Source organism: Pseudopipra pipra, chromosome Z, assembly GCF_036250125.1.
Source record: "Pseudopipra pipra isolate bDixPip1 chromosome Z, bDixPip1.hap1, whole genome shotgun sequence".
NCBI classification, from domain to species: Eukaryota; Metazoa; Chordata; class Aves; order Passeriformes; family Pipridae; genus Pseudopipra; species Pseudopipra pipra.
In genome coordinates, this window is record NC_087581.1 from 21944634 (window position 1) to 21960465 (window position 15832).

Here is a 15832-nt window from a genome sequence, read left to right on the forward strand (position 1 = left end):
TGTGGCGCGGGGCTTCCGGGCAAGGCCGGGGCTCCGCATGCATGGTGCGGGGCTTCCGGCCTGAACAACCACACAACAAATGCAAATAACCAATGAGATCAGATTATCGCTTTATTATCATTAAATTATCATAAGCTCATCCTTTCCAACCTTTGCAGCTCTAGTTTATTATGCTTTCCACTGGTCAGAACATAAACCTCTTGAGAATAACACTAAATTTTTTGTACACCTCTCATAAATCACATATTATATTTTGCATAAATTCACATATATAAAAATTAAATACCCTGTTGTTGGTCAGACCTTGCTCCCTTTTCTATTTGTCTTTAAACACTGATCACAAAAAAAAATTATTGTATGGGTGTAAGTATATGTATACAGATTTCCACCTAACATGTCATCCTGAGGGTAGTACTCCCTTTCTGAGCAGCTACTACTGAACACAAGACTGGCTGCTTTTCTTTTTTCTTTTTGGTACAGCACACTTGTGCCTCTAAAGAAATTAGCTAATTCAGCACAAGAGACACAATGATTTGACATCCAGCCTGATGTTAGAACATACTCTAAAAATTAAAATTTATTTCAAAATACAAAGACTTCTAATGATATCTGTAACATATGTCTTCGATTTTTTCCACAAGGTAACGTGTAATCTAAAACTGTGCTAACTGATGGAAAAGCACTGAGAATGGAAGAGCACTGCAAATGGCAGCTGAAAAGAAACTTATGCCATGCTAAGATATTCTCTTCTATTGTTCTTTTGCAAGGTTTCAACAACCTGTATTTTCTCTCCACAGCAGAAATTCTACATACTTCACCAATTTTGCCCCATTGCACACATGTACAGAATGTATGCTTGCATCCTCTTCAGATGATGGGATGATGGAATGTGAGTTTGGAATTTTTTTCCACTATGCACACACTTAGGCTACTAGGTGGTTGAGTATTTTTTAAATGGATGTGCACACAGCATCTTTCAGACTGCTAGCAGCAGTTTAGCCTTACAAAGCAGCTGACCAAGAAGTCATTAAGTATTAAAATGGTAGTTATGGACAATCTAAACAATAACATAACAATACATCCATGATCAGTCACTGAGGTTCAGTTAAACAGTGTTTTACTCTTTGTGCTGCCATAACTTCATTACTTGCTGATATCTCTTGTAATTCATAGCCTGGTATCTAAATGATAGACATAACCTTCTAAGAAATTAGTTTGTAAGTATACTTCACCAGGAAAAAATACTGCAATGAAAGTAAAGTCAGGCTTCCTTGCAACAGAGAGACTCAGATGCTGTGGAATTCACTGGTGGTGGTTTTTTTGCGTTAGCGTAAGTAGCATGAAGTGGTTTTTTACTTGTTGCATTGTTCAGGTCATTTGTCTGAATGAGAAATGTATTTCATACAGCTGGAAAGAGTAATCTCATTACAAAAAATACTTTAAAAATAAGATTAAAATACTGCTTATATTTTGGAAAACATGATTATAAACGTGGTCCTAAGCCAGCTCCATGAGGAGAAAAACACCTTTCATAAGAATTATATTGTAATCAGTGTTTTATTTACTTGTATTAGGATCTTCCCATACGCTATTGTTTAGAATATAACAATCCATAGTGAAGGACTCCAATGCTTATAAGTAGCATAATGAACATAAGAATATCCAGATTTGTCTTTATTTTAACACTGATAAACAGTATATTTGGACTTTAAAGATGATAATCTTTCAGACCTATACTTAATTATAATCCATTAATAGTTTCTTTGATCAGAAAAGACTTTGAAAATAATCGCAACCCATGCAGCAAACGTTGAACATAACCTCCAATTAACTGTTTGTAACAGAAGGTAATTAAAGTAAATACTTTTCCATTAAGACAACAAATATAAGAAAGCTATAATAACTCCAGAATTGACAGAAGGACTCAAATTTTCTACAGATCCTTTCATTGGATGTCTTTAAAACCATCTATATATTCAGCAAATTAGATCTTCACTTCTTATTTGTTATATTATGCTATTCATCTCCTCAGATGTACCACCACTGTGATATTAGTACATAAGAACTGCCACAATCTAATATTCCTCTGTAATAACTATTTCTTCATTTCTCTAAATGGTGCTTGTAGCAGTGGAACAGTAAGCTCTATATTTACGCAATGGTAAATTTTTAAGGTGTAGATCTAAGTGGTTAAAGCAAAATACCAGTTGTTCAGCCATCTGAAAAAGTTGATAAGTACTGTTTTCCAACAAATGTGTGTGACAGCCACCATATTAACTGAAATTAAAATTGTACATGAGTCTTCGTAAGTTCCAGCCTTCTCAAGCCATGAATTTCCTTTATCTAAATGCTAGCTGTTTCTCACAGCAATCATTTTGTGTCTTAACTTCAGATGTTAAATGACTCTTTTTGCCTAATTATATGCAATGTATGCAAATCCCCAAATGGCACAGCATATCAGGCTCTTTTTCTATTACTACTCTTCAGACTAATCCATTCCTCCTGCTTTCACCTTCAGGACAGCTGCAGACAGGCTTCAGTATGAAATTTCATACTCTTTAGCACAGATGCCTAATCACACACTTGTTTTGAAACTTTTTGCTCTTTGGCTTAATATATATTTACAAACAGTCAAGTTCTACTTGGATTATTAGAATTATTTTTAGAAAACACAGTAATAGGATTTATCTGTTTAAATACCTGAAAGGTATTCAATTTAAAATGAATGCTGAAGTACTTCAGTCTTGACATAAAAGTTTGTACAATGTCTATCACACTGCAGTGATTCTTGAGTCTTGTAGTGCGACTTCCACTTGAGTAACTTGTATGCTTAGTTCTCTAATAGTAAGAATTCCAAAGTGACAAGCCTCCACATGACAGATCATTTCTCTTTTGCAAAGTTTTTAGCTGCTTAGTGCACAAGACATTCTGGATATCCTTCACAGTCAGTAAAAAATGACATTATCTCTGTAATAGCTAGAGAAAGATATGAATTCACACAAAGGAAAATACCACATTCCAATGAGATCACTGGAAAAATAAAGACAATCTCATCTCCTCTTCTGAAACATGTTGAGCAATACTAAAACATTAGCATTTTCATGAAGGCAAGAAAACAAAACATATCATTTCAATTCAAAACAAATATTTTAAAATATTTATTCATTACAGAATTTATATAATTCTGAGGTTTTAGTTTTTACGTAAGAAAACAAATCAGGGATATTCTCTGATGTAAATGCTATAAAAAATACATGTTGTACAATTCATAGCTCACATCAATCAATTTTAACTAATACAAGAAATAGACCCTCTGCTCCATCAACAGGAAAAAAACCCCAAACAAACAAGAAACACCCCCATCAAACCCAAGTCCCAATTTCAAACATGCCTACAAAACACCAGATGACATTCATTCTAGGTCGGATACCAACCTAGAAGCTCCACAAAAATAAAAATAAAGTTAACTCTATCTGGTGTTCAAACAAAATGATCCTGTTCTCAAACAATACTGTTGAACTACAATAGAGGAACACGAAAATTAGGAAGATGGAACTTAAAGCAAAGCTGAGCAAAAGTAGTATCATATTCAGTTGGCCAGCATAGACAGGAAAAGGAAGGAGCAAGTAACTCAAGAGTTCTTCATTCAAACCTATTTACAATCTTTAAGTTAATGAGAAAAACATTATCTGCAGCACAGGCAACTCAAACAATACAGGTCTGTAATACTGTGACAGGTATAATTTGATGACTGATTTAGTAAAAGAAAAATTGTTGTGAGGTAGCCAAGTACCATACTTCTAAAGAGAAGTCTCACAAATACAAAACAAACACATTTAATGGAAATTAAAAAGAATACAAAACTGGGGGCTTGTTTCATATTTTTTCCTTTTCAAAAGAATCAAGTCCAAATTTTCCAGAGAACCTAACTCAAAAAGGGAACTAGATGTTGAAGACAGTATAGAGCATGGAGATAGTTGGAAAGCAACTGAAACTAAGTGAATGGGTCTTCTGGCATATTCAGAAAGCAGAAAACACATAATGCAAGACAAAATTTGGCTATATAAAATTTTAGGCCACAAAAATTTTAGACCAACAAATACCTACCATTTATTTGCTTTGATTTAACCTTGAGACTAAAATAAAAATGGTCTCATGGCATGGCTACCCAAACCCATCACCTTGCTGTGTTCTTCTAAAGGTCAAAGACAAACCAAGAAATTTTTTTTTTTCTTGGAAGGAAAGAAGAATTGAGACCAGTTCTGTCTTCTCCATGAAATAAAGAAAAAAGCCCAAAAAACACTTATTCTTTTTTTTCACAGAAAAACATATAGTTGCATATAGTTCCAAATCAGGAATTTATTGCAGTGTGAGTCCACCCTGAGGGAAATTCCAGAGAGGAAAACTTATGGCTGGACAGGTTTGATCAAAGCTTTTCCAGTGCTAAAAAGAAATACTGTCCACAGGACTGACAATGGGTCACACAACAATCATTCACAGAAATTTCATTCAAGTATTAGTGATATTTTTTTTGTTTCCTCTGGCATGCTTGTATTAAATTTATGCGCCTCATATGCCTAATTTCAATTTGCTTCCTGTACCCCAGTTGCAAGATTTACAACCTGAGGTGTTTGTGGTGTAAGGCTCAATTTAACTCCAGCAGGAAAAAAACTGGCATTTTGCCACCATGTTTCCTCTCTTTGGGCTAATGAGACTAATTCTGCTTTATGTATTTAGTGCAGAACAACTCTAGACCTTTACATTATCTGTTAATTTTGAAAAACATAATATCTTCTAGCTCTCAGTTTCCATATGCTGTTAACTCTCCTTACATTTCCAGTAGCATTCACCTTACAATATATCTAAAATTTACACAAGCAGATGTGCTGATTTCAGAATATCATTCATTGGTAACATACATTTTTTAGATACTATTTTAACTGAAACACTGTAATAACAAAAGGAATAACTGTTTCTGCTTATCCTTATATCCTAATCAGATAAATTAATAAATTAATAGAAGAAGCTCAGTAGTTGCAGAGATTGTGACAGGTAATAGATTACTTGCTAGGATGAGGAATTTTCTTCACAGCTGTATTTTCTGATAAGGCAGCAGTACATTGTCATCATCACTTCTGCTTTAAAAATGTTATCATGTCAATAACTAGTCTTTTAAAAAAGTGTCATCTACTACCAGATGCTAGCATCATTTTTATTTATTCCAAAACAGAATAAAAAAAAATTATCAGATTTATTCCATTTCTTCATTGGAATAATTTACAGATGGAATACTAATAGTCATTATTTCAGCAGATAGCAGCACTCTGCTATTTCATACAGCTATTGCTTGGTTAGATAAATCCACAATGCATTACAGAGAAAAAAACTAAAGCACTGTTTCCATGATAATCACAACAGAAATAATCAGTCAGCATTCAAATTTAACAGCATGGAACTGTAAAAACTAGACAACTTTTGGTATTTTTCTTCCCATACAAACAATAGTTTACAAGGTGGTAGTTACCAATGCACAACATATAGAGCACAGATATTAACATATACTCAGATAATCCCAGGTGATGACACTATTTTCACACTCTTTTCCTTTGATCCAACAATTCCCTCTGGCATCAGCAAGAAAATCCTAACAGGCAACCTTTGGATAAAACACACCTAGTTAAGCTGTCCTAACCCCCCTAATTCCTGTTTTATCCCATTGCAACTGCAGAGGTTCCTCTGGATTTTTCTGCTCTCAGATTTAGATGCTAAATTCAATGAACACTTTGTCCATCTCTGAATTGACCCTGTCATGGCAGAAATTGCTGCAGCTCTGCAATTTGAAATGCACTTCAATGGCAATCCTGAGAATCAGAATGATTATAAATGCTGTATATGATTGAACAGTGCAAAGCACTGGGCAATGAGCTAGGATTAATTAAATTTCAAAGCCTAAAAATATATTTCACTAAAGCTTTAAAATGCCCATGCAGTCATCTACATTAATCATCTCATTACACATCAAAACTGTTCATTTTGGCCATGTTTTATTGCCTGAATGTTAATTTCTTATTCAATTAGTCCTGCTTCTGACTCTAAATAATGCCCAGCCCATGAATATCACTAACTTTTAATTAATGTTGAATTGAAACAAAAATCCCAACATATACAGATTTAAATTTATAAGAGATGCCTCCAACTCAGCAAATCAAAGCACTTGATATTAAGATCTAATTAATAAAACTATGCTTCTAGTGAAGGTTTCCATTCAATATTAAAGCTAACAGTTGACTATTTCTTCAGTGTTTGATCAGCCATTAACTCTCTTTTGTGTAACTATATTCCAATACTGTTTAAAGTTCTTTCCTTGTAAATGGGAGGAAATAGGTTCTTTTTATTTTGTTTCATCCATACAATGGCTGTTACTACCACTGTTCCAGTGAAGTGAAAGGGTAGGGGAAGAGAAATTATACTAAAAAAACCCCAAATCAGAACAAAACCATACAAAAATAAGAGAAACAAAATCAAACCCAAAACAAAACTCTTGCTTTCAGAAAGAGACACTGAACTAGGCCTAACTTCTTTAGGAACTGGTTACAAAAATTGATAGTCATACATGTTGTGATGAAAGTCACATATCTCCCAACACACCTGACAAGATACCTAGTCTACCTCACCTATTACACAGCTGCATGCAGGTGAAAAAGGAAACTTCCACTGCTACTGATCCCATGTTTCTGCTTTCCCATTTAGAGTCAGTGAAACAGACAGAACAATCCAATGTCAGAATTAAGAATAACAGATCAGAATAATCTTCTGTGTGGTGCCAATACACTGCAGGTGCTGGTGAAGCTAAACAGGCTTTTTAATTATGTATTTACAATAGTACCAAGAGGCGCTGTTATAATGTCTAGATGGAAACTTGTTTAGATGACTACATCTATCGGTTTATGATATCCATTTAACAAGACTTGCTAGTGGCAGCTTCAGAACCAACCTTGAAAATTGCCCTGAACTCTAGCAGATTAGGAAAATATTTGTGTTCTGTGAAAATGAGCAGGTCTGACAAATGCCAGACAAAAGCAATACACACCACAACAGAATTACACATCACATGGGTTATATTCACCCATACTCCCTCGAATTCATATGAGACTCTCCACTGCTAATCAGTATAAAGCAAACAATTTCAGTCCAGATAACACGATATAAAGAAATTTGCAAATGGACCACCTTCACTTATCGTTGAGAATTCAGATCTTTTTTAATACTATGGATGTACAGCCACTGTCACTTTACACAACTTGCTTGATTTTTCTACATTACAGTACTCTCCCAACTTTCTACAATCCTCTCAAGAAGTCAAAACATCAGTCTGTCTGTTAAACAGGTTTCTGTGAGTCTTCGAAAATACTTTGTCCATTACATATTTATCACGAGAAAAGCTTACTTGTTAAGAAATGCTCGAATAACTTAATATAAGTAATGTGTCATTAAAACCACTGGGTTTTGTTTCCATTAGCTGGAACAAAGACTGACAGATGCTGGGTAAATGTGCCATAGGTTTATCAGAGCCAATGAACAACATTTTCCAGTTAGCAGTAGGGAAGTGCACATCTAGCAGTAAATAAGTGGAGTAACTAGTAAGTAGAGTTGGTCTGGGGTTAATATCTGAAATTCTTTAATGAAAAAAAAAATGGCCAGAACTCCCCGAAGTCACCCATAGTTCTGCTCACATAACAAATCTGTGAGTAACTCCTCCCAGGTTCTTCTGTAGCATGTCAAACTACAAAAACTTGCACTTATATTTTCTCTCATATCAAGCCCTCCCATTCTCTATGGGGCTGACAAAGCACTGAAAAATGGATAGGAATAAATGAAAAAAAAGACTCTATTATGAATGTCGGTAAATAACAGTATCCTGGACAAACTGTTAACCATCATTATAGCTGCTACTAAACAAGTTTTGCATGAAGAATTTAAAAAAATTACACATGTTGTATTCATGTATTTATTCTATCAGTAACTCTGTATTACCGGTGGCATGCGCCAGACCGCACCACCGCCCACCTCCCGCCCCGCCTCCCATCTCCCGCCCCGCCTCCCCGCCTGGACAACTCGCCCACGACTCCTCTCTTCTCCACACCCACCCGACACCCTCGGCGCTGCGGGCAAGAAATAGGAAGAAATTTATTCAGCTGCGATGAAGAGCCATTAAATTATGTTTGCTATATGTCTTAATGTAGTTCATTAACACTTTCTTTGTGAAAATATTTCTTCTTCTTGACAAGGAACTTCTGCATTGTCTTGTTTCATGGCTCAGTATTTTATGCAAGATACAAAATTCAGAGCTACAAATGCACAAGAAATGCAAAAGCTTGCAGATTATAACTAAACTGTGCTGCAGAACTAACCAAACAGAGACTTGGAAAAGAGTGCACCACCATATTTTAAATGTTCAGTTTGGTTAAAAAACTCCATTTGACATATTGATTTAAGAAGTGATGTATTGTCAGTCAGAGATCCCTAGGCAGTTGATACAGAGAGGAAAAAGAGAAAGCGACAGCCAAATTAAATGTGTGAAATCAACATAGCCCTCAGGCTTTTCCTTTGGGAGGCATTTTCTTCTTTTTGCCATTTTTGTAAGACTACAAATTTGTGTGACATAAATGGTAAAATTGCTGATCTGTGAGGGGATAGGCAGAGATATAAAATAACTCATAATAAGCAAAATAGCAGGCCAAAGATTTTTAACTATTTTAGGCACAATTAATCTCTAAGACAGAGATTTGAAGATAACTACAAGCACGTAACTATTTAACTTAAATTTTCTGTGAAAATAAAAGGTATGAGAGGCTGGAGAACAGCCCCTTGGAAAGGGATATGGAAGTTGAATATGAATCAGTAGTGCCGTGGCAGCCAGGAGGGCCAACTGTGTCCTGGGGGGCATCTGGCAAAGCATCACGAGCCACTCATGAGAGGGGATTGTCCCACTCTGCTCTGCACTGGGCCTGCCTCACCTTGAATATTGTGGCAGTTTTGGTCACTGCTGACTCATAATATCGCCATTAGCCAGGACCCCCAAGTCCCTTTCTGCAGCACCGCTTTCCAGCCTTTCATTCCCCAGTTTTACATATATCCAAGTTTGCTCCGGCCCAGGGGCAGAATCCATCCCTTTCCCTTTTTGAACTTCATATGGTTGATGGTTGTCCAGTCCAGGCCTCCAGATCCCCTCTCTGCAGGGCCTCCCTGCCTTTGAGGGAATCAACAGCTCCTCCCAGCTTTGTACTGCCTGCAAACTTGCTTAGTGTTCCTCCCAGTCCTGCATCCAAGTCATTTTTGAAGATATTGAAGAGAACAGCTATATGATTTTGCCTAAATGAATTTGGACTCCAATCTGTGTTTGAAACAGCAAGCCTGTGTACCCATTAATTCAGAATATTCCTTTCCTTTAGAAGTTTACTCAGGTGTAACATTTGCAGCATCCGTTTTAGTTATAGGATAGTGGAAGTGTTATATATTTGCAGACAGCTATTTTTTGGTTTATGAAGTCAGAAAAGCTTGGGCTGGGAGGGACGTTTGGAGAGCTCTAGTCTGACCTCTTCTAAAAGCAAGGTTACCTTCAGAACAAGATTACATTGCTTCAGGCATTCTTTAGAAAATTTCCAGAATATCCCACATCTTCTCTATGCAATATCTCCCAGTGGCTGACCACCACATTGTGAACTTCCTTCATTATACCAGATGATCCCTGGTATAAATTCCGACCTCTTGCACACCTTCATTGTAGCTTCCCTCAATTACTTCACCAAATAGTACAGACAGATTCCCCTCCTAGACATCCTTCCTCCAAGCTAAACAACACCAGGTCCTTTTGCTTCTTCTTATACACCATATATTCCAATCTTCTAATCACCTTACTGGGCCCTACTGAATTTCCCCAAATTTGTTAATCTCTTATTTTCAGGTGCCTCCACAACAGGACAGAAAATCCAACATCTCGGCTCCCTATGTTCAGAATGGAAAATAATCACTCCTCTCTTCCCAGTGGCCATCCTTGCCAATGCAGCATCAAGGCACTGCTGTTATATGTTAACTTGCTTCTTACCAAAAATCCTAGATCTTCTTCTGCAGAGCTGCTTGCTGCCCAGCAGTTCAGTGTCTAGCCTGTACCAGTGATTTGGGTTATTCCATCCCAGGTGAAGGACTTGCATTTGTCATTGATAAGTTCCTAGGAAGGTATTGGTTGAGTATAAAGTTGTTGAAAACGATCAGTGCAAAACCGGAATCAAGTTAAGTAGAAAGGATCTGGCAAGTCAGTACTTTCTTAAACTAGGGAGGGGAAAAATTCAGTGACCATCTGGTATCCTTAGCAGAGTTTATAAGCGTGTTGCATCAGCTGCCCAATGCAGAATTGCAGAATTGGAGGCTGTTGTCCTAGACTGAAAACTGCTTTGGCCCAAAAGACCTAGATATGCCTCTGATACTCTTCTTTCTACAAATATTACACAAAATTCAACTATTAAATCCAGATAATATCAGGAAAAAAACCTTACACCAAGGCATTATTAGACACTAAATGTGGATTTTCAGAAAATAATTTGACTTCCAAAGCAAGCTGTTCCTTGCTATTCCTATTCACAATACCTGCATTATCAATCCAGTGATTTACCACAATACTTAAGTTTTTTTAGATGGAAGAAACTGTCTTTATGACTGAATCATCAGCTAAGAATATTTTTAACATATAAAGATTATTTCTGGGTTTGCTACTGTCCCGTCTGTGAAACTGTATCAAAGTCTTGGCAAACACACTGCTTCACACAATGGTAAGCAAAACAGAACAAAACAGAAGACTATTCACCCTCAAGAGATTATTTAGGCTAAACTTCATACAGAGGATCATATAAGGATTCAAAACAGACCAGAGAGGCTATCAGAAATCATTGAGGAACAATTGGCCTCTGGAAAGGATGGCAATCAGCAAATATGAGTGGCTAATCAGTTGTCAGGTTTTGTTGGTATGAATGCAAAAAAAAAAAAAAATTAAAAATTTAAAGATTATAACTTAAGCCTGGGATCCTGATATTTCTCAGTACTGAGGTGGATGGGTGTCTGAGCAACCTGATGTAGTTGAAGGTGTCCCTGTTTATTGCAGGGAGGTTGGACTAGATGACCTTTAAGAGGTTCCTTCCAACTCCAACTTTTATATGATTCTAGGATTCTGACAAGGTATGAAAAAGGGATGGAGATATCTGTATGAAAAATGTGCCAACTGGTGCTATGAAAAGTGTCATCATGGGTCAGTCAAGAAGGAGTCAGCCTGTATATACTGCTAGCAATGGTGACAGCAGTGCAGCTGCCAAGGATCTTACACGTGAGAGTGAGCACTTACAGGTCCCACGAGAGAACCAGTGAGAAGGTGGTCGGAGTGGTATGGTATCCAGAACAGATATGCTGGGAAGGTCTAGCTCTGCCTAGCTTAGAGAAAACAATATTTCAGTATTTCAGATACAGAGATACTGAGGAAAGTAAAGATCATAATTTGAATTTTACAGAAAAGAAAAAAAAAACCTCCACAATAAAACTTAAGAACAATTTGAATGAAAAAAAAAAATAGAGAAAAAGTTATGTAGAAAAGTATATCCAAATCAGAGGCCAGAGAATTAACCTAATACCAGTCCACTTCTGAGCTGCATGTAAAAGCAAAGAGAAGATGTAAGCAGGAAAAGAGTTGAAATGCCATCTTTAGACCTGAGCCTACATCCTGTCTCATGAAGGTAGAGTCATGTCAGAACCCAAGAGGTCAATGTGAATCCACCCACATGCAGGAGTTGGCAAGTACAGCCAGGTTGAACTGCACCTTTCCCTCATGCTTAGTGACATGTCACTATAATATTGGAGAATTTTAGCAAGTCAGCTTCCCTATTTTTAGTGAAGCAACTTCTTGGAGATGGAAACCCTGTTATTTTATTATTTAACTTAAAAGCCAATCAGAAGCTAGTTCATGACTCTGATCAGCACAGTCATCATGTGACTTTATAGGCTCTGAAACGCTGCTAGTGATAATCAGCAGAGGCCTCAAGCTCATACAAGGGTTAGTAGGAAAGAAATCTAGGAAATTGTTGTTGTGCAAGTAAATTAAAAAAAAATAAAAAAATGCAACCGAGAGGCTCAGTGAATTTTGTCCCATGGTTTTAGTCAGCTCATGTTCCCTAGTAAACTATCATGGCATGATATATGAGAAACCATTTTTTACAATGGTGTCAATGATGCTGTTTCAAAGACAAATTAACACTTTCTTAGTATATTTTAACAGATTAGAAAATTGCCTGAAAAATAGATATTTTGTATTTGTGACAATTCTACCTAATAAATCCTAGCACTGGTCCTATGACTTTAGTATTCTAACAACATTAAGCCCTCTGGATCATGGAATTATAATCATGAAAAAAAAATTATGCCTGGTCTTCCTGTATATCTGGAAGACCCCAGTTAGGATGTAATTATGATGTCAAATCACAACAGCAAAATAATTTAAATGCATGGCTGTGAGGGCCTAGTTACGACAATATAAGAATGCTTTCACTAAGCATTCACTGATACAATGAATATTTTGTACCAATGGAATTAAGATTATGCTGTCTGCAAGCAGTCTACTTTCTTTATAAGCAACATGTATGTCAGTGTACTGACGAATTGTAGTTAATGATATATTTCTATTACCAATGGAAAAGTAATATATTTTTTTGGTGAAATTATTGATAAAATGACCATGTGTTGCAATGCCTTCAACACACACTGGGAGAGAAATTGCTTATCTCTGTTCTTTCCTGCTTTTGTTATGTTAATCTTTTAGCATAGAATTATTTGTTTGTTAGGGGGCCCCCTGGTGGTCTAGTGGTTAGGATGTGGCGCTCTCACCGCCGTGGCCCAGGTTCAATTCCCAGTCAGGGAACTGCCCCGGGCAGATAGAGCTCGTCAGCCCTGTAAGGTCATCCATCTAGGAGAAGGTCACTCTAAACAAACCTACGTCCTGAGGACCTCGCTGCCACCATCCAAGCTCGCTCGGCCCCGGCAGATGAACCTCAGGATTAAAGGGTGGGCTCAGTTCAGCGCACACCGTGTCTCACCTAAAAAATCCACTGCGCAGGCTCGAAGGAATGACCTTTCCCAAATCTTCACTCGCAAAGACTGGCCATACATTTGTTTGTTAATACCACAACACAGAGGCTAGCGTTATATTATTACAAAAATAAGATACACTACAATTTCTATACTTTAGGCATGAAAATACATTGCTTGCACACCTAAGCTTTCCATAGCTGTTAATTTTGTCAACGATCATCATGTATATAATACATACACACACGCATATTTATAACTATGAGATATTTAACAGCTTCTGTACTGAATTTTAGTTAAACATTGACAGAGTCATTCCAATATATCTCAAGTCAGCATCATGAAGGGTCTAGTGACAGGGAAATTCTCAATAGTCTTCTTGACATGGGTCAGACCTCAACAGGTGGATGTGAATTCCCATTGCCTCTGCTACTGTGGGGACAATACTCCCCACTCCTAATTCCAGACACCTCTGTAATGCTTACTGCAGCTGTTTAAATAAAACACTATATTTTAAAAATACAATGTAATACAAATTAATTGGAGACCGATTTGGTGGCTACCCTTATATTGTTATCATCTTGGAGAATAAAGAAAACTTTGACCATACCATTTGTTCAGAGGGTCTTGAGAAAATGGTAAAACAAACAACTTTATCAGTAATCAAAAAATGGAATTGAGATCAATAATTTTTGTTCAAGCAATATAAAAATGGCAAAAATTATAAAAATTGATGAGTAGAGTTGTCCTCAACTGCCAAGGAATGAATAAAAAAATCATATTATAAAAAGCATGTCCCTCCCCTCTTCCTTGTGGAACCATTTCTACACCTTTTCTCCACTGCCCTGCCCCATGAGAGCCTTCTTTAACCTGTTGTGCCCAGTCACGACCAGGAAGGGCAACCACGGATCTGCTTGAAGCACTGCTGCTCTCAGCAAGTCACACAAGGCTGGCTCAGCCTGCCTGTTTGCCACACCACAGGAGGGAATAGGCAAGAGGATGAGACACAGCCCATCCCCATCAACAAAATGAACACAAAAGGCATAGCCCAGGCTCACCTTTGGTCATTTGTCCCAAAGTAAACATTTTTCTTTTTGGATGCCTAGAGAACAGTCATTGGTATAAAAGGACTAAAGACAAAAAGAGGGAAAGGCTGTACTATACAGCATTTTCGCTGGAATTCTTGTGTTTTCCACATTGCATTCCACCTCACAAGGGGACAGTTCCCATACAGTACGACAATGTTGCTGGACAGTTGTATTATCTGCTCTTTATCACACTTGTATAAATCCAGCAGAACTCTAGTACTCCACCTTGGGCTGGTTTTGTGTTTTGGGGTTTTTTTTGTTTCTGTTTTTTAAATTAGTTCATCTGGATGCCTAGTCTTGTAAATGAGAACAAATTGTATCCTTCTCCTCTTAAGTTTTACTGTGCAGACTTCCTCTTTGGTGATTTATTTACTGACTGAATAAGAAAACAACCATCTAAAAAAATGAAATTATAATCTTCACTGAATCCATAATTAATGTTAGTTAATGTTACTGTACTTTGTGGATTTCTTATTTATATTCAATACAAACATGTTTTTATATAAGCATTGGTGTTGACAAATACATATTTAGGCTTACTGTAATCAACTCTTGTAATAGCAAAAAGACTTTACTTACCAAGCCATCCTGATCCAGAATTCGGTATACACATATCTGTTTCAGCACTTGGCAACACAAATCCAACTACAAAAACTTCCACCCCATCAGCCATCAGGGCCATTCCCAACACAAAGAAGAGGGCCCACTGGAAACGACCATGGCCACATTCTTGTATTATTAATTCATATTGCTGTGCTAGCTCTTCTTCATCAGCTTTTCTCTCTGTTTCCAGTTCATGGCGATCCTTATACTCATCATGCATAGGTTGACCTAAGGCCACCATGTCATCCTTTCCCTGCCCCATGCTGGGGATTCCCTGATACTCCCCTTCATAAATTTCATCATCTTCATCATGTCCTTCAGTTGCTTCACTTGATCCTTCATCATCATTAGCTTCTACACCATAGTTTCCTCCTTGGACATAGTAATCATCGTCATCTTCCTCATCCTGGAATCGATTGTAGGACCTCTGTGTGTAACCATCTTGGGCTTTGTCAACAGCTTTATTTACTTTTTTAACTGCTTGTCTCTTCACCTCTTTGGCAATATCTTTGGCTCCTTTCACTAGTGAAGTCCTATCTTTGTATGCGTCCTCCATCTTGTATCAAAGAAAGACTGTTGTTATGTCACAGAGGTACCTGCTGAATACTTTTTGGAATATCTATTTTGTGTTGGACATCAGCAGAAAAAGCCCAAGTACATGTGAAGCTGTAATATTCAACCTGCAAAATATAAGAGAAAAAAGTTTACTCCTTTTTAGGTGTTTCTTCACAGTGATACAGTACCATACAAATCTTCATTTAAACACTGGACACCAAAGTACAGGGCTTTTCAATATACAAACCTGTGTTTTCTTCAGAGATACAAATACCCCAAGGAAAATATGCTGAAGATAAATTTAATCTCTCTGTGGTTTTCAGAATTCAATTTATTATTCTCTAGTCTTGGATACCAGGTTTTATTCTGAAAGAAACCAATCAATTCCATGCACCACATATCATGTTGACTCTCTCTTCAGTGTCCTTCCCCATGTCAACTCCCCATTTTGTAAGAAAGGGCTA

The 15832-nt window shown here is 37.0% G+C and overlaps 1 protein-coding gene across 1 annotated transcript in view; it reads right to left on the reverse strand.

Annotated features, from left to right (window-relative positions):
* Positions 1 to 15832, reverse strand: part of SV2C (synaptic vesicle glycoprotein 2C) — a 112892-nt gene that overhangs the window by 68608 nt on the left and 28452 nt on the right. The window contains exon 2 of the mRNA XM_064642217.1: positions 14790 to 15493. Within this exon, the coding sequence (XP_064498287.1) occupies positions 14790 to 15369 (580 nt within the window). The 5' untranslated portion in view covers positions 15370 to 15493. The remainder of the gene's footprint in view (positions 1 to 14789; positions 15494 to 15832) is intronic.